This window comes from Morone saxatilis, unplaced genomic scaffold (genome assembly GCF_004916995.1).
Source record: "Morone saxatilis isolate NCDOM2014 unplaced genomic scaffold, NCSU_SB_2.0 Contig22, whole genome shotgun sequence".
Classification (NCBI taxonomy): domain Eukaryota; kingdom Metazoa; phylum Chordata; class Actinopteri; family Moronidae; genus Morone; species Morone saxatilis.
In genome coordinates this window covers 5492198-5512021 of record NW_023339785.1, presented here as the reverse complement: position 1 = coordinate 5512021, position 19824 = coordinate 5492198, and the positions used below count along the sequence as shown (strand labels likewise).

General features: G+C 40.8%; 1 protein-coding gene across 2 annotated transcripts in view; it reads right to left on the bottom strand.

Annotated features, from left to right (window-relative positions):
• LOC118333243 (LIM and calponin homology domains-containing protein 1-like) overlaps window positions 1-19824 on the bottom strand; it is a gene marked incomplete in the record, with an annotated part of 88356 nt that overhangs the window by 3837 nt on the left and 64695 nt on the right. Inside the window, 19 exon segments of one of the 2 annotated variants that reach the window (XM_035668793.1) lie at window positions 292-387; window positions 1052-1216; window positions 1658-1752; window positions 2220-2384; window positions 2601-2693; window positions 4767-4880; window positions 5701-5729; window positions 6336-6410; window positions 7133-7238; window positions 7333-7430; window positions 7654-7762; window positions 8322-8633; window positions 10024-10507; window positions 10841-10998; window positions 11394-11520; window positions 13824-13859; window positions 15380-15766; window positions 17782-18042; window positions 19644-19824. In XM_035668793.1, coding sequence (XP_035524686.1) covers window positions 292-387; window positions 1052-1216; window positions 1658-1752; window positions 2220-2384; window positions 2601-2693; window positions 4767-4880; window positions 5701-5729; window positions 6336-6410; window positions 7133-7238; window positions 7333-7430; window positions 7654-7762; window positions 8322-8633; window positions 10024-10507; window positions 10841-10998; window positions 11394-11520; window positions 13824-13859; window positions 15380-15766; window positions 17782-18042; window positions 19644-19824 — 3091 coding nt within the window. 2 annotated transcript variants of the gene reach the window in all.

Below are 19824 nucleotides of genomic sequence, written 5' to 3'. Positions count from 1 at the left end.
GTTTCAAACAATTGTTACTATAGTTGTATTTTAAAAACCTGGGACTGCAGATGAACTTATCATTATTGAGATAACTCTGGAACATTTAAACGAATGTTAAAAGAAATAGATTCATTCTGAACTCCTCTGATTCCATGTATTTTATTTGAAATTCTCACGGCGTTCAAAGCTCCTTGCTGCAGTGGTACATGTTATGAGATGGGTGGAGAAATGTAGGCAGCAAAACAGAAAATGACAATGCAGAAATGAACTGCCCCCCCCCCTTAATGTGGGCTGTTTGTGATGCAGTACCTGTTGGGTGCTGGAGGCAGTGTGTCTGGAGGTGGTGGACATGCTGCGGGGGGTTTTGATGAGCTGCGGCCCATGTTATTATCAATGGGACCAATCCTGGAAATGGACAGCAACATGCAACGTGATGATGACTCACAGCTACAGCGACTCTATTGGCTGCCATTGTCAGAGACGAACCAATCCAAACCAGAACAAACAGGACGAAATCGAAATCTACTCAGCAATGTTTGGCCCCAACCGAGGCTTACTTTATTCTTTTACATGCAGTGTTATGGGTTACTATATGATTCTAATAGACACTGCTCTTTTCATAGACTGTTGTTTCTTTATGTGGAGGAAGACTATAGGGGGGAAATACAGGTACAAGATGCCACCTGCTGGTGAACTGGAGGTGTTGCTAAAAGCTTCACTCTCACCAAAACCCTGCTGGACACTATTCTGGTCTTTTGAAAGATTTTTTTTTAGACATTTATTTACAGCTGGGATGAAATATGAATGCAAAGAAAATATTCCCCGTTGTGATAATAAGTCCATGCTGGTGCTGTAACCGGTGCTTGGTTGTGACTTATATCCACACTGTTATTGAAGGACACCAGCTTCTGTATGATTGCAACAATTTGCTCTTAACTAGAACTTGAAAGGGACTGAACTCTGGATGAAAAAAACAAACACAAAAAATAACTTTCTTTCTCAGATTACGAAATGCAGGAATTGTGGCAGACCTTGGAGGACTTTAGCTCTCTCACACACATTCACACACCTCCTGTCTCCTGCAGGCCGGCTGGGCTTGTTGCTGTCTGCTGTGGGCTCTTGTTGTTTTTTTGCGGGAGTCGAGGTTTTGGCCGGCATCGGGGGGAGTTTTTGGCCGTTCTGCAGACTGTGACCGAGTGTTTCTGCCGCCTGACTGCTGCTCTGACTCACTGAGCTGAGGATCAGAAAACATGTCGAGATCAATTGTGTTTGCTATTATACCTACACTTAATGTATTTTTTGCTTTTCATAGTTTATGTTACTTAACTGTTCCCACAACAATCGAAACAATACAAGGACTTGCAAAGTATCAGGAAATGCTTGAAGATCCGGTGTCTCTAAGTAAATGTGAAAAGGCAGCAAAGTCTTTTCACATAACATTTTACTGTGTATCCGCAGGTGACTATTAAACAAAACATTTATTTCTTCTTCTCTGGGAGTTCCTTCAAATCTCCTAAATCTCCTGAATCTCAATTTTTTGACCCACCTGTTTCTCACATGATCAGTAATAACTCTGCCACACTAAGGCCACACAAGGTCTTATTTAAAGCCACTGGTGGTCATTAGCTAAAATGTCTAAAATGCAACATTTGCCACTTAATGATACTTCACTAACCTTCTGCCTGTTTTCATGCTGTCGTCAGCAGTGCTGATGTCACTGGTCCTGTCGTTATCTCTCCGTTTCCATTCCACGCTCTCTGTGCTCCCCCTCTGTACCGTCCAACCACAAACAGGGAACAGGTAGCTTAACACCCAATAAAAAAACACAGGGTGCCCACTCCAGTAATTCAAACCAATTGACACTTTTTGCTCGGTGTCAGTTGAGCAAGCTTGAACATTCTCCTTTCCTGTACTTAGATGATGCTATGTGCTGGACTCATCTATATAGAGAAGACAAACAATTTTTGAAGATAGTTAAAAGATAAAAGCAACATATATATATAGTCACATTTTAAGTTAGCTAATGTAAGCAAAACAAAACATGTATTTTAGACATAGACGAGTCCAGCACATAGCACATCTGAGTACAGGAAAGGAGAAAGTTGACCGAGGTTCTGATCGAGGCTTGCTCAACTGTTTGACAAAATTGAAGCACAGAGCGAAAAGGGGCGGGACTTCCTGAATTGATACAAAATCAATGCATGCGTCCAACAAACTATAACCAGTCAGTCACTCACAGACTGCCTCTCCAGCAGCTGCTGCTTGCGTTCCCAGTCGGCCAGCGAACGGACGATGGTGTCCTGGGGTTCCAAGGTGGAGGAGAGCTCCCCTCGGCTGGGGGAGGGCAGGGCTGAGGAGCGGGGAGTCAGAGGCGTCACAGTCTCCTCTAGTATCCTTCGCTCCTGTTGTGATGGGAGACGTGGGTGAGTTGTCAACAACACGTAAGTATTATCACGGGCTAAGATTATTAGTCAGCTACACTTTAATTGAAACATACACAATTCACACATATTATACATTTAACTTTTAAACAACACTGAGTCCAGAATTAAGTTACACACACCAGATAAAAACTAAAAACCCATCACAGATTCCCTCAAGCGTAAACATTCACACACCTCCTCGTGGTACTTTCTCTCCTCTTCTGCTACCTCCCTCTGCGCTTTCTCCCACTCCTCCTTCAGCTTCTCCTGCTCGCGCCGGTACTTCTCCTGTTACCATGGCAACAGACACATGACATACAGCACAGAGCCTCAACGAATAGGACTAAACTGTCTGCAGGTGGATATTTTGTCAGGAAAAGGATCCACAGACATATCTGGCTTCAAAGGGCTTTGAGAGGCTTATCAAAAGGTTTCAGTCAATGATAAAATTCTCTTCTAGTGCATCCTGCTTCATTGGACTGATACCTGAAAATCCTGCTATAATCGTTGGTAGATTATATTAAATTTCCACGTGGGACGCCCTGAGTATGTACTTTAACTATAAGCCTTGACTTTGAAACATAAACCAACGGATAGATAGTTTGCTATTCTCTTATAGCTAGACACTTGCTCAGACCTGATATTTGCATGTTAGGGATAAAAAGCAAACAAAAAGAGACCAGAAGCAAGCACATGGACAAAAGGCGAAAGTAGAGCATGCAGAGCCTGTGGAGGAGAGGGTTCCTACACAATTTTCATTTCAAAAGCTGCCCGTAAATAAAAATAATTTAATTTAAGTACTTAAGTAATAGTAACTGGGATGACATCCCTCTGCTGCTTAAGATTTGACTCTGTTCAGACTTGTGTAGGAACCCCAAAAGAAGGCCAAACTTAAACATCCAAGAGTTAGAGAGAAAGCAACTAAAGCAAGACAGATGACAGATCAAGATCGAGGCACAGCGACGACGCAGAATCAACTAGGGAGGTAACAAGCACATTGATGCACCAGACATTCATCCATTTCAGCGCATCTCATCTCAAACAGTCCTGCAACAACCGCAAAGCAGAGAAATACGTTCTCTTCACTGACGTTTTCCAGAATTATCTATTAAGACTGCACTGTAGATGAGCACAGTACATCATGGATCCCAATAAATCCTCAAATTTTTTTAAATATGTGGACCTGAGATGCACCTGATTGGTCGAGGAGAGAGAGGGTGATTTGGGCAGCAGCAACAGCAGCAACCTTAGACAAAGTTCTTGTCTGTGTATGAGATGGAGACAGTGAGTGGATAAAACCAAAGTAGAGGTTCTTCCACTGCACAAAATCGCCCTCTAGTTGTCAAAGTGTGCATAGGAGTAGTGCCTTTGAGAAGGATGCTTAATATAAAACAAACATGGAGGCAAGCTTTGCAAGTAGCAATGAAATGTGGTTAATCCATCTGATTCTGAGCTGAGCACTGTTTAATAAACTGTTAAGTATTACAGTTCCAGGCTATATATTTGAGTTAAAACTGGGCTATGTTTGTATGAAAAGTAAAAGTTTTTTAGACATTTAGGTTACATATAACCATTTATTTCTTATTTTCAACATGTAGTAAGGGCCTGTTCACACTGAAATACAGTGGTTGAAATACTGTTAAATGTGTAAATATGCCTAAATATGTTTTAAGCCAGATTCTTTTTATCCACAAATCAACCACTCAGTATTTACTGAGATATAATGTCTCAGCCTAGCTAATCTGATAACAAGTCATCCCAAAAAACATGTGCAAATTGCTTTAAGTGTCTTTGACACGTATTAAATCATGTTTAAAAAAATGTGGACCTGAGATGCCAGTGACTTGCTGTGTCTATCGAAATGCACTGTAATTTAAGACCAATTAAGAGACTACAGTTTTAATTACTAATTATAGTTTATGACCAAAAGCCAAGATAGACTATATGACTACTACATTTGCTAGCAAAAGAAAGGTACGTCAATTCTTTACTTACAAGCCTATGTTCTCATGAAAGGTGAAGCTGCTGAATGACAAAATAGCATATTATCCTGTTCTAACTCAATTAATTGTGCAAATTGGCTAAAAAAGCTATAGGTGACTCCCAAACTCCATAGCTGCTCAGCTAGGCCTCATAATCAGCTAGCTTCACATGCTCATTTAAAGTTATCTTTTTCTCCATGGGCTGAGGTTTGCCTCATCCAATTGTTTCTTTCCCTAGGACTTGTTTGTACACCCCTTTTTTAAAAGTCCATTCTGCAGCTAATCCTGACAGTGATGGTGCCTTGCTCTAAAGGGAATTGAACCCCTGACCTTGCAGACTCATGCGCCATGCTTTATCCTTCTGAGGTATACTGTGTACCTGCAGCATGCGCTCCTGCTCTTGCTGCCACCTTTCCTGACGCTTTCGCTCCTCATCCGGGTCCCAAGACCAGCGGTCACCCCGCCTGGCCTGGGGCAACACCGGGACTGACACCTGATAGACCCCAACGCACAAATACATACATGGCACACCAATATTCATGCACACATTCACATCCACCCACAAACCGACCACCATTCACACACAAACACACAAACACACTCGCACCCAACCATGAAGCCAATGAAAGATCAATAAATATGGCCCCAACACACACACACACACATCAACACCAGTGCGCACACACATCCACCACAGGAAAAGAAGAAGGGAAGGGAGGAGACAGAAATAGTTGGTCTACCACAACAGCACTACTCCAATGCTAGCCAAAGGACTCCTACTAAGGAGAGAGAAGACAGAAAAAGAGACAGATGAGCTCAAAGGAAAATGAAAGCAGTCTCGGCCGTTTACTACAGCATCCTCATCTGGCATGCTACATGAAAGCTCTGTGTGTCCCTTGTGTATGTCCTAGTAGAGCCTGAAATAGGGCTTGATCTCAGAAGATCATCATGACATTTTGCTTGCAAACCACTTAATGGGATTGTAAGATAAGATCATCCTAGTTCCTAAATGTGTACTATTCAGGATGTTGAACACTGCTAATAAATGGTTTAGATGCAGGCAGTACTTTTTCATATTTTTCTTGGTTTTGGTTATGTTTCCATTTAGATGAAAGGCATTTTATGGTGATTTCTTAACTGCAGACTTTCTATTTTCCTGAATGTTATCACATTTTCAGCACTGTTTTATCTCTGTGTACATGCAATATGTTAAACTAAAATACTGTAACCAATGAGATAAGCCAGATGAGAAGCAGTACAAGGGTTTGTCTTACCACAAAATATTATGTAGTCAGATGATGCTTTTTACTCACATTTCCACGGCAATCCTTCTCCGTCTCCTCTGTAGAGGAAGTGTGAGAGGGAACATTAATTAAAATACACTTCAAACATTTTAGGATACAAGTGATCAAACTAAATGGGAATAAATATTTAGGCAAATGACAACACACCAAGTGTTGGTTTGACAACCTAAGGAGTAAAAATGCTGATGAAAAAACACAAAGAGAAACAGTGACAGAAACCCAGTTCACCAAGAGCAACATGCTAAATGGGGAGTTAACCAATAAGTAGTCATAGTAATGATTAGTGTTTAATTTGTTTAATTTTCTAAAAATGTATTAAGCTATAAATTTAAACATTTTCAAAATCACTCTGGGTAGGAGTGATCCAGATGTTGCGGGAGACTTTATGTTCTAGCTTTTGGTGGAAAAGCTAGCAATGTAAAGTTGCATTGTACATAGTTGTAGCACAAATGGGAAACTTCACAACACATTTAAAACAGAGAAAGAGCACATCACTGATCATCCATTCTCTGAAAATGAGTGAAAAAACAACAGATGGGACTGAAGGGCTGTTGTCTAGCCCTTAAAGAAACGACAGGGAAACCCTGTGCATTCAGCACCTGGGGACGGAAACATGAGCTCCACCGATGAATGAAGGGGTTTACCTGGTGGAGCGAAGAAGTCCCAGCGTAACTTAGGGTTGCTGGTTGCCAGTGGAGACCTGATACTGTTTGCAAACTCTATAGCGAAATAAAAAAAAATGTGGGTGGAAGGAGAGGAGGGAGTGAGGGAAGGAAGGAAGGGAGGGAGGAGAGAGGAGTGATAAAGGATAGAGAGATGTCAAAACCAGGAGTTGGTATGGACATCGGGAGAACTGGGGAAGGCTTTTATAATGCTGATCCTGTGATACTGTAGGTTGAATGAATTGTAACTGAAAAACAAATGTAAGTTTTTAAAGAGGTTACAATTTTAAGATGTTTTCTTTCTACCACACTAGAATTTCAAGACAATCCTAACTTGAGGGCCAAAAAGTCAGAATATAAACAGAACAGAAAACAACAACAAACCAGTTCTTTTATTACACTATCTAGACAGGCAATAGTTTACCTCTTTTAGGTATGTTCTTGTTGGATCTCAGGTCTAATTAGCTTGCATACCTTTCTACACTGTGAAAAGTGAAAGGGGGACTTTACTGTAAGTGCCAATTAGAGCTGAACAGATAAAAAAGGTGAAGCAGGAGTCTGTGCAGGTTGCCAAAATAAGATGGGAATAGTCACATTATTGAAATACCCTTAAACTCTGATTCAAACATCTTGCAGTACAACAAAACATAAGTGTCAGGCTGAAAAGCAAAAATGGGAAAAAGCCAGCGAGGAAGATATGCTAATCGAGCTCAGAAAACAAGGAGATGTATGGAAAAGAAGCTACTGGCTTGGTATTTTGATGTGAGGCGTTCACTGACCTGCTGTCTTTTCTATTGGTGGTTGATATCCATCTGACCTTGGTGCAGCTAAGCTTGGTACATTCTCTTTTTCCTGTGACATCTCCTGGGAACTAGGAACAGTTGCCTGCAAGGAGATTCAAAGATTATCCATTGGAAGACTGGGTAATGGTTTCTTTGCATATGTTTGGTGACAAAAGTTAATATTAATCTGGTTTCACCTGTAAAGTTACTGGCTGACTTTGCAGTGTGATGGACCCGGACTGGACAAGGTTGGAGATCAGTTCAGTTTCAGTTTTTTCTTGTACTTGTTTGGCTTCTGAAAACACAAAGACAAAACAAGTGTATCACTCCTGTTAAAATCATATGAAAAACAACACAGTATTGACAATGACTTCCTTTAATATTGTTTTCCTCAAAATTACTTTTCTTCTTCACACTTTCCAAAAATGTTTAGTCAATTTACAGTAGTGCATAACCTGTAAATTACACAAGTCTATGAGCAACCACAAGGGGTCAGCATAGCAGCATGCTGTTCAGACCTGCAGGTGGTGTTTGCTGTTGAGCTGCAGTTTTCGACTTCTCCTCCTCTGGAGCAGCTACTGACTTGCTGCCAGTCTTCCCAAAGCTTTCTTCTGGCTTCTGCAGCTCCTATAAACAATGGGAAGAGATGGTTTCCAAGTTCAATAATGAACTAAACAAGCCTGAGATAAAGAGGCATACGTAGTGCATGAGGAATATGTATAAACAATAGATGTGTAGAGTCAGATTCCAATAATTAGATAAACAAAACATGGCAAAATGGGTCTAAAGACAAAGAGCAGATTACAGCACTAGTGTTGAATATACAGTCTGTAACTTCTGTTAGAAGAGAAAGGGAATGTAAAGTAAATATGTGACATACAGAGGTGTTTTAAGGCTTTCTGCAGCAGTTAGGAGACTTAAAGCAGTGTGCTCCCAAACTGATTTAATTACCAAAGATGTTCAACTTGGGCAAGTTTGTGCTTCTAAACCTACACTCGATCAAACCAACCTTAGAGTTTTCATGAATTAAATATTTTCTGTATGTAATTTAGTCTTGGTAAAAGATAACTGTTTGGTAAAAGAAGGTGAAGGATCACCTACAAAATATGTCTTTCTATCATTTTATTTTGTTGTAATCAACTAAAAAATCTTAATTAGATTTATTAATCTTAATCTTAATCCTGACCGATGGGAGTGAGGTGGGCCGGCTGGGTGGCGTCGAATGCTCAATGACTTTCTCTTCTTGGACGTCCTTAGAAACCGGTTCTGTACCACCTTGAGCCTCCTCGGCCTTTGTAGACACCGGGCTTTCTCCTCCGGTCGAGGCGTGTGGACTGCGAGTTGGTGAGGCTGCTGACGAGGGAGCATCTACAGTGCTGTTGCTGGTTTTGGAAGGGGACGCCTGGAAAAGAGGAGGAGATTCCCGGCCTTGACTCTCAGGCGTGGTGGGAACATCGGCGCTTCCTATGTCGCCGTTGACTCGGAGCAAACCGTCCGCCTGAATCGGAAGAGAACAGGTTTAATATTGGCTTTATATCCACACTGTACAGTTCAAGGAGAAACTTTAAAAGTATTAAAGGTAACATGTCCAGACAGTATGTTGTCCTTTCTTATTAATTATGACCAGTAGATGAATTGGACTAGAGTGTGGGCTGAGTGGTTATTTACATTTCTCTCTAAATGGATATTGTCACACTTCCATTTAATTCCAAGGGATTCAGAATTAATTATTTAATTTAAAATTCAGTTAGCATGAGTAGATTTGCATCTGTATGACATTCGTAATGTCTATTATATTATTTATGACTCACTCTGTTTATAGGCATGAGACATCTGGAGGAAACACTGCTTGAATTTCTGCTACAATCAGGCTGTTCATTTTTAGCAGTGACAACAACCAAAAAATTTAAATAAACCCCATGCTTAAAAACACAGCAACCCCATTTGTGGTCATTAGCAGCCTCTCATCTCTGTTCGTTATTAGCTATTCATCTAGCTCACAACACCATGCAAAACCCTATGACAAAGACACACTAATGTATGTGTGAGGAGCTCCGAGTGAGCGGTAACTTAAGACACAGTCGTGAAGTTGGGTGAATGCAGGCTCTCAGTCTGCCCCCCTACGCCTCCACCTTCTCATCCCTCTCCTAGGAGCCTGTGTGGGCCCTCTTTGTCTGCTGGGAGCCCACTTCACATTGAGAGGGCCCTACTTGTCAACTTCTTAAGTCAATAGGGAACAGAGGGCTCCATTCAAAACCAGGCTCCGCTCAGACTTCTGACAAGACATTCCAGAAAAGCGCTCAGCTCCATTAGGTCTGGTAATAACCTGCCTCTCCCTCCTCGCCACACCAAAACATACGATCTCATTTTGAATATTCCCATTTGGCAATTTCTTCCAGAAGAAAAGGAAATGGATCCTGCTGAGAGTACTTTGAGCTAAATTGAAACATTACATGCTTCTTCCGGTAGGGGAAATCTTGTGTTTTCCTAGAAACCAGCTGGCTCATCACCATGGTGGTTCTGTGGCATTCTAATGTGACTGCCAAGAGAGCTGGAGGGGAATTTACCCATCAGTCTGAGGAGGGCAGCCAACGCTGAGAAGTAACCACATGTAAAGTGGTCAAGACCTCAATCATCCCCTCTGCAGAACTGTTGTGGTTACACTAATCAAATATCAATCATTGCATATATGTATGAAGAGAACTTTATCAGGAACCTAAGTAGAGTCAAAATTGTGCGGTGTAGATTTTGTAGACAGACATTTGAAAAAGGCAACAACCCACATTGCCTTTGGAGAACGCTGTAAAGCATATTTACAGCAGCAATAATGCATTTATTTTTTCTGTTGACCAGTGATCTGTTGACAAGTGCTTCAGAGTCAGTCTCACCTTACTGGGCCATGGATCAGCCACTGTGGGTCGAGACTGGAAGTAAGGCTTGGGGGTCAGCAAAGGCACCGGTTTGGGAGACAGGCCTCGGGTTGATGGCGGCTCAGACGAGCGAGAACGAATCTGAGGCCGCTGGTGTGAGGAGTCTTTGGGAAACTCCTCGATTCGCGCTTCCAGTGTAGACGTGAACTTTGGAGCCGGGGCGGACTGCTGGCGCAGATACCTCATAGGCCCGTTGGGGTCCGCATCAAAGGGGTCTGGGGTCGTTGGGGAGGCAGAGAGGGAGAGGGAGAGAGGGAAGGGTGAGCAGGGAAAGGAGGGATCAGCAGATATGCTGCGGTCCAGGAGCTTTGGCAACTGTAGGCGTTCCAGGACCGCGTCACTGATGGAGAAACGCTGGGCGTAGCGCTGGAGGATGGCTGATGCCTCCTCTGGGGTTCTGGCTCTTCTGTATGCATCCCGCAGCTCCTCCTCGCGACGCTCCCTGTTGAAGAGGGAAGGAGGCACAGCAGGGATAAAGCAAAACAGCTGTGCAAAATGTGAAGCAACTGATATGACACAGTTTGATTTGCATGAAATAAATGTTAACTCTTTATTAGCATTAACTGCTAATGGCTGACTGACCCTGTAAACACTTCATTTGATATGTAGCAATTTGATCTAAACACACATATATGTATATGTATAAATCATACAGAAAATCTTTTGGTGAAAAAGAAATGATGGACTTCATGTTTTCAGGAAATAACTGGGTAGGTAACGCACTAGAAACTCCAAATTTATCAACAATAACAATTGTTGAATGAATCCAACCTACTTGTCCTCCACTATCTCTCTGTAGGTCTTGATGCTTCTCCTCCTCTCTGAGATACACGGTTCTCCTGACATCAACCGCTCCATCATCTTCCTCTGCTCCTCCTTCTTGATTAAATCCTGGGAAATACTCCTCCTCCGATTTTTCCACCGGGCCAGGTCCTGACACACGCAAACAGATTTGATGTTGTTTAAGTTCAAGTGAAAAAAGGCAAGAGGGCATGGCTCAGCAGTGTTGTGATACCTGAAACATTCATGTGGCCCTAGAAAACTGATTAAAGTTGCTTAATTGAGGCACAAAAAAATTATTAGAGCATGTGCTTCGACCTGCAGGGACTAAAATCATTGCATATTACTGATAAACTTCTGACACAATGTAGACAAGAAATACAAACTGTACAGATAAGACACAATTCTACTGGGAGTTAAAAAAATATCATAATGCAGCAGAAAATATATAAGAAATGATCTTAATCAAAATAAATAAATAAATAAATAAATGCAAACTAAGAGAAAATGAAAATACATTAACAGTCAAACAAATCTGACACACTCACATCCTGCCAGTGATCATCCTCTTCCTTCATCTTGTTGTACTGGTTGTGCATCAGTTCATGACGCACCTGACTGTGGGGCTGCAAGACGGCCTCCTCCTCACCACGCATGTCAATCATACTCACACTCCTAAGGGAAGGAGGGAAGGAGAGAGAAACAGAGAATATGGATAATGAAAAACATATGTTGATATGTCATCGCCAGAATATGACACAAACGTTTTTCATGTTTTTTATAATGATACTAGTGATTCCATAAATCGCCTTGTACTGTATGTCGGTGTCTTTATCGGTTTCATGCAGTCAAACACAGTAAAAGCTTTGTGAAGACTCAACAGTGTCAAAAGAGAAACTGAACTGAAAAATAATTCTCCCTTGAGGTGATGCTCCACCCCCAAATCTGTGTTTATACAGTAATCTATGTTTATAGGGTAACAGCAAAGGAAACACATCTTCCACAAATATGTGAAAGATAATAATAACCAAAATAAGACCCCATGAATGGACAAAGGTACAAAAGGTAACTTCATGCTCACCCAGTACATAACTAAGATTTTAGGACCAATCCAACTTTCATTTCAGTTTAACAAGAATCCAACCCTTCAAACAAAACAACAAAATCAAACCTTTCTCCCGCAAAGTACTTTGCCTTTGGTTTGTTCTTCTAAATGATACCATATTATTCCAACATTCAACAGGAAATGCATCACAATAGGTATGTTAAATGTCATATAACGGGACCCTTGAAAATACCAGCTTCAGGTGCAGGTACCTGTGGCAGTAAAGCTTTTAGTAGCATTGTGATGTGAGTGTGTCAGGTGCAACAACCAGTGGGGTCTACATACAGTCAAATTCCTATTACAATTGTTTACACTGCTCTTTATATCTGTTCACTCAGTAATGTTAAAGCATCCATTTAACAAGACAGTAAAGTGCAGCCTTATTGTTAGGAACATGCAACTATATTGGGTGATTGTCAAGGATTTGGGTAAAATCATTATATTCTACAATTGCGATGGTCATTAAAGTCATGGGCACAAATGTTTTTGTTTTAAGACAAAGAAATTGAAGCATTGCCAACATACAAAGGTATCGCTTGGCTTAACATTATGAAAGGAGTGCTATCAAACATTACTTACAGTGCTCACTCAAGGTCAAATGTTTTCTGAAGCCCACTGATCACTGGGTGGACCCGAGTAATGTTTAGCAGGAGAGTGTTTTCAACACAAGAGATGACAGACATGTTATTTTATTTTAAAAGTTTAGGCCAGTGGGGCGGATAAAGGTACAGGTTTAATCTGTACACGTCCCAGTGCAATGCTGAATAACTATCCATTAAATCAAAACTTTTAAAACAAACATGCCTTTCAGTCATACCCTGGTTATGAATCCTCTCTCCTGCTTCATGAAAAGCTGCACTTTTTGCATTAGCTTTTAGCAGCAAAGGAGATTATCATGATGGTATTTTTTAAATTTGTTTCTTGAGTTTGGATGAGATGTTGGATGGGTGGTGGAAATGGTTGTTACATGAGACATGCAGCTGGCAGAGGCAGTGAGGTGACGTTGGAGCAGCACAGTTTAGTAAGTCCACTCCACAGCCACTGCTGCAGGCACTTGGAATAAATCAGAGAGGAATGGGTCGTTGCCAGCCAAAAAGGCAAAAAAGCATGTCCAGTAGATTTATGGAAAAGTAAGGGCTACAGGGACATTGTTTGAAACTGTTAAAACACACGTCAAAAATGTCCAATTTTAAATATCCAATGTCTTTTACTTATTATTTAAATTTAAGTGATACAAGTAGGAAGAATCTGCGTAATTGGAGGAAACTTCTTTGTTTACCATACAAAGAGAACTTTTGTTAAATCACATACAATCATCTTGTAACAAATGTAGTGATAAATCAGCCCTGACTGACCCTACTTTCCCCCAAGTACACCTCCTATACATAGTCTTTACACAGAACATCTAGTCTTCAGTGTGGTTTTGTAAATGAATTAGCCTCATCATACAACTCAAACTTTCCACTGAAAATTCTTTGTGCAGCAGGATAAATTAAAGCACTAATTAATGACATTAAGCAGAGATTTACAGTATCACATGAGGGGATATTTTGGCAAGAGTACACTTCTGTACACTGCATTCTTGTAATTTTTCTACTATTACAAGATGGTGTAAGATAAAGATATTAAAAACAGGCACAAAATATTTGCTCATGTGACCTTTAAGCAAAGAAACATCAAAAAGGAGGAATGTGAAGTTGTTGCCAATATCTGGAGAAAGTTGCTTCAACCTTCGGCAGATTTTCCCACTTGCATAGATAAAAATCCAATTCTGAAACTCAATGAATGATTAAATGATTATTGAGTGGGGCTTTGTTTCAAAGCAGCGCTGGGCCAGACAGCTGAACCTCTGCATGGTAAAAGGACGACTTACTGTGGGTCATCTGACACACTATGTGTGCGGCTGAATCTACAGAAGGCAGAGAGCATGGAGAGAGAGCACAATCACAAATGAATACAAGTACACTCGACAGAGAAACAAGTAATTCAAAACACTGTGATGGAATATTTGATTGTTAGTTACAGGGTAACATACAGTGTTGTGATCACAGCTGAGAATGAGTTAGTTATGACAGATTAAATACAGATTGGGCACCAGTCAAGATTGGTTAATGAGGTTTAAAACAAGTCTGGCTTGTGTCTATGCACAGATTTGTCAGTTTTTGGTTTAAATGACAATCCTCAAATCAAGCACAAGGGGGCAGTCTTATCCATAACACAGCCAGAGCAGAACAGAAGTTTACTGCATCACTGCAAACCAAAAACACTGCTAGAATACTACAGATGCATATGGCAATGATCTTAGAATGCAGCTGACACTTAAATATTAAAAAAATAAAAAAGCTCATGCATCTTTTATTAGACAGCACAAGAGCAACATCAAGGATGCGGCTCTCTTTCTGTTTGTGACCACCACTTGTAGGTTTGGCCTCAACCACAAAGGTCTTCACTCAGTCTTTTTTATGGAGCTGCCTCTGTGATGTTGGAGGGGTGTGAAAGAAAGTGTGGCCTGTGGTTTCTTGCCACAAGAGAACAAGGAGGCTAAATTAAGAGAAACCTCTGTAAATCAAGACCAGATAGACTGTTTTCTCACATGGCTATTTGCTATACGGTATATTGCAGTAAAATATCTATTTGTCGGAATATGTCGGCTTGCATTAAAGCCAATGTAATTTTATTGGCATATATGGAATCAATAATTGATTGGTCAATACTTGATTGATTAAAGGTGGGGCCAGTTGTTTTGGAAAAAAAATGTTGATTGCCGAGTCTCATTTTGAGGCTTGGGTTGCCAAATATTTGTCATATTTGATGACCTGGGAACACAAACGCCATCTGTTGTGCTATGTTTTTGTTTGTTTCCCATTTACAATAACCTAAAGTATTTGACCTGGGAATGAGACTCAACAATCAACTATCTTTCTACAGAATGACTGACCCCACCTTTAATAGTTGGACCAATTTATGCATTGATGAATTGCCAAATAATTTTGCTTCAAATTGGATCAAATTAAATTCAGTGTCCATTGCTGTTATCCCTTTTATTGGAGAGATCAAAGGGTGCAAACTAAAGTCATGCGTAGTAAATCAAAGACCACATTCTTAAAGGTTTTTTCTTCTTCAAACTTCTTAATAACAAGGAAAGAAAAAAATACAGCATTTTCAGAGTTTCCATGCATTCTGTGTACAATAACAGCTGCTGTTTAGAATACAATTGCATTCATGTAATAAAAGGCCATGCAATCTTAAGGAAGTTAAGTCATCCAAATAGGAGCATTGCTGTCTGAGGTCAATGTCACATGCTGAGATTGAGTACTCAAGAGGATCACTGGAATAATAGATCCCTTGATTTTAAAGTTGAATTATGTAGTTCTAGTTCAACACGGTGGACATTCATAAAATGTAGTGTAGTTGCTGGACGGGGCTCACGTTGCTGGAAGATTGCTGTCCAACCAAGACATCCCTCCTTGGGGGTCCTCACTTTCACTCCGAGCCCTTCCCTTTCGTCGGCCTGTATCGGTTGTGGCTGTTGTAGTGGTTGTCACGGCAGCTGGCACAGGCAGGAAGTGGGAGGAACACAGGGTGGTGACGTGTTTGGGAGAGGTCAGCATTTGGCGGGCTCGCTTCTCATCTCGCTCTGTGACTAACGGTGCGCCGGCGATTCCCTTCCTCGCAGGTACCTCCTCCTGCTCTGTCACAGGTGGGTGTTTCCCTGTGATGACGGGGCTTGTTGCAACCATGGCGGTTGCCGCAGTGTTTGCTGCTAGAGTCGTTGAATGGTGGAAGAACTCCTCTGAGCACGAGCGAGCTGGAGTACTGCAGAAAGTAAAGCAAACTAAGACGTACTGCTGCCTGGTCATCATCCTATATCATCAGACAGCATTCCTCTGGAGGAGCCAAAATGGAGGTTTTTGAAGACATAAATCTAAGAAAATAGCATAGCATGGTCCCTTCAGAGCAGAATGAATGTGAAAACAAATTGGACGCACAAAGCCAAAGCAAAATTCACTGAATGTCTTATTGGACTATAAACTCCTAGTCTGCATGGCAGAGAGGGAAAGGCTGTGAAAAAGCCAGGCTTCAGTTCCAGCCCGCTCAGGGTCAGGGAAGGAAGAAGGCCTCATTTCCTTACATCCTGAGGGTGGGTTGCATGTGTTTGTGGGTGGACACAGAGTACAGTTTTGTGTGTAACTGCTGTACATTATGTATAGGTTTGTATTATACATTCAGTGTGTGCAGTTTTGTTCCAAGACTTTGACAGCAAAGGTCAAGTGTGATATTATTGTAAACTTGATTGGGAAGTGTATTTTCTTGGTCCATTGGTACATGCTTGCTTTATTTCTAGATTTAGAATTTTATCAATTCAAAATGCATCATTGTTGATGTTTTTGTCACACAGCTGGTTGAACTTATGAATAGTACTCACCCATTCAAATGTTACATTTATTTTTGAGACTTCTGCCCAAGCTAAGAAACAGTAAACACACCACAATATGGCAGGATGTCACCACTAATCTACTTCTATCCAAACAAGAAGGTTCTTTAAAAAAAGATGCGTCAACACAACTTTGATAAGCAACTGCAAACACTGATATGCTGTTTGTGAAAGCATGAACTCCTGGCAACACTAAAATGCACAAAGTCCAGCTTCGGTTTTCTTCTGGAAAAATACAAGCTGTTTTTAGATAAGAAAACATTGTAGAAATCCCCCTTTTTTCTTGGAATGCAGCAATACACAAGTCAAATTTCTATTGAAAATTATTTTCACTCCCTTGAAACACTGACAATCCAATCAATGGCATATCGTCTGTGCCAGAAAAAGCTGGAAACTGGGGGTGTGACACTAATAACTCTCCAACTGGGCTGTGAATGAAACGTCTGCTGGACTAGGAAATAAAACCGGATGGGGCTAGATTGTGAAATAACAACAGAGACCTAAACTGACATTTTTCAAAAAGAGCAACATTGTGATCACTTATCATTGTGGACTTGTGCACTGTGAAATATCCAACAGCTCATAATCCTCACCTTGTTATCTGACACCAAGTGTAAAATGTGTGACCCCTGGCTGGCCTGCTGGGTAAAGACTCTTTACTTGCTAACTCACCATTATGTTTCTCTAGATAAGAACGCCATTGGAAACGATGATCTGGTAAAGAGGAAATGGGCTAAATGAAAACCCCAGCTGTAAAAATCTGAATTATTTTCTACCAAAGAAACAGTCCTGATGAAAACAGCAAAGTATGTGGATTACCCTGATTAACTGGGACATTGTTTTTGGACAGATGTGCTGCTGCTAAGAGTCATTTTTCAGTGTTTTTCCATTCCATTCATCTACACTGGTGAACATATGATGGTGCAGGCAGGACTCTCAGCAGCATATAGCTTGTGGTGAGATCTGATTTGGGTGAACTAACCCTTTAATAAAAATAAAAAATAAAGTTCAGTTTCAAAGAACCTAAGCTGCTGACTCAATTCATGGCCAACATCTAAAGAATCCTCCCCACATTTAGCATTGGCACTGGATAAAATAAATCAGTTCAGTATTTTCAAACTTGTGGCTCCCTCTGGAGCCAAAAAAACTTTATGAAGTAGCACCCCCCAAGACCTGTAAACAGACTTTGATGTGTAAAATTGTTGGAATTCTCCTTAAGGACAACACATAAAAGTTTAAAAAGAATACCAACAATTTATCGTTAGAAAAATATAGAAAAATAAATTTAAATTCTATAAGACTTTCAGATTTGGTTGATTTAGAGAACTACAAATCAGAATTGAAAAATTGGGCTGCTGATTTGGGGTACTGAGGAAAAACATATCAAGATGAAGACCTTTGCTCAGAGGTGACCATCAGGTGAGTTAGAGTCTCCATTGGGGGCTCTGCATGGGGCTGGGGGAGGTTACAGGGAAGAGGCTCACTGCTCCTCCTCACGCTCGCTGCATGGATCTCAATGCAAGGTGTGGAGGCTCTCTGCTCCCCTTCCTCCTCGTCCTTTTTAGCCTGGTTCTCCTGAATCTGGATCTGGGGTGGGGTGGGGGACAGACTGGGGGTCTCTTCAGGTGGGGCGTCTAAGCTAGGGATCTGAATTGGACTGTTACATCATCCAGTCACACACAGGAAAAAGGAAGACGTAATCACATTGGAGCGAAATAGCAACAATGACACAAGGATGACCACAACATGATAGTAATTAGACATGGGACACACGGATGTGAGGGAAAAGTAGGTTCATACACGGGAGGTAATAGAGGCAAGAAGGAAAACACAATGATAGATACAAAAGGAAGGAGATGGAGAAATAAAAAACAATAATGCAAAATCAATTTATATATGCATATTGATGGAACACATAGCACGACGGATGAAGTTAACAATAGGGGGAATGACAGACTGACAGACTAGCGACACACAGTCACAACACACACACACACACACAGCGATTCCCTAGTTATAGAGAAATTAAGACTAATTAGAATGCAGATATTTGTTTTTTAATTAAATATCTTCAATCTTCTGTGAATACAGCCAAATAATGACACATCCAAACCTCAAAACATCACACACACAGACACAACCACGAAACACAACACACAACACACACACACTGATACTAGAACTGATCAAAGAACATTATGGATCCACTTAGCCAGCAGAAATCTGAAACCTCTATAGTCAAGCCACTGACGATGAAATGCTTAACAGAATAAAATTCGTCCCCAGCGCACTCGCGTCGTGACATGCCAGACCAATGAATGCCAATAAGACTCTTAGACTTTAATCTGCTATGCAGCATATTTCACCCCTTTGCTTCGTCAGAGTCAGAGCCAATGAAAACGCACATCTGGCCTCCATCAGCCACTCCCATATGTACAGTACAGGACAAAGAAAAATATTTAACAGCTGAAACATCTAATTGCAGACATGTGCAATTTGACATAAACGACCCCCTCTCTTCCTAAAAAACAAAACAAAATTAACCTAAAAGGATAATGGTGGGTAAAGTCCATAATTAACAATATATGATATTATCTACACTCATTGTGTCAGTTTGGTGGTTTTTTATCAACTCTGCAAAAACTACAAGCTTTTTATTCCTTTTTTTATATATATATTTGCACATATATTTAATTGCTTTGTGTCTAGAATTGCTCATGCTAAATTAAACTCACAATCCATGCAAGCAAGGGACTAGTTCAACACATAGTATTGCCAGAATTTCTCGGGTTAAACTGCATTTTGGAAGAGAATTCAAATGTGTTGAATTCAAATGCGTTGAATTCTCTGCCACAAAATTCAACAACCTTTTATTTTGAAGGTTTTATCTGCAGCAGATCAATTTCAATCTAAAACAAGGTTGTACATCAGGTCCCAAAAGGACCAATTTATTCTTCTCTGTTCTGTGAACACAGAGGTGGACTTTATAATGTAATATTTGCAGTTGCCCTGCACAACTAATACAAAATAAACACACAAAATATTCAAACCTCCTAAGCAAAATGTTATCACAGAAGTATTGTTGCATCTTTAATTTTCTAATCATTCACAGTCTTTTGCCGTTGTGAAATTGTAATATTCAGCTGCACATGACGTCATCTGTTTAGATTTGTGAACTTTAACGGTTTACAATTGCATTTAAATATCTAAAATAAATGACATTTCTTCCCTTATAATTACTTTAATAGTCTGACTCACCTGAACGGTCTGTCTCCCCCTATAGGGGAAGTGGCTGTACTCCAACTCTTGCGCCCTCCCTCATCTTTATCATTCTTCTTCTTGCGGAGTGGCGTGGGGACGTAACCACTCTGGTTGCTCTTGTTGGGCAGGTACTGGTTGAAGGGCATGGCGGTCCGTGGCTCACTGACAGATGTCCGCC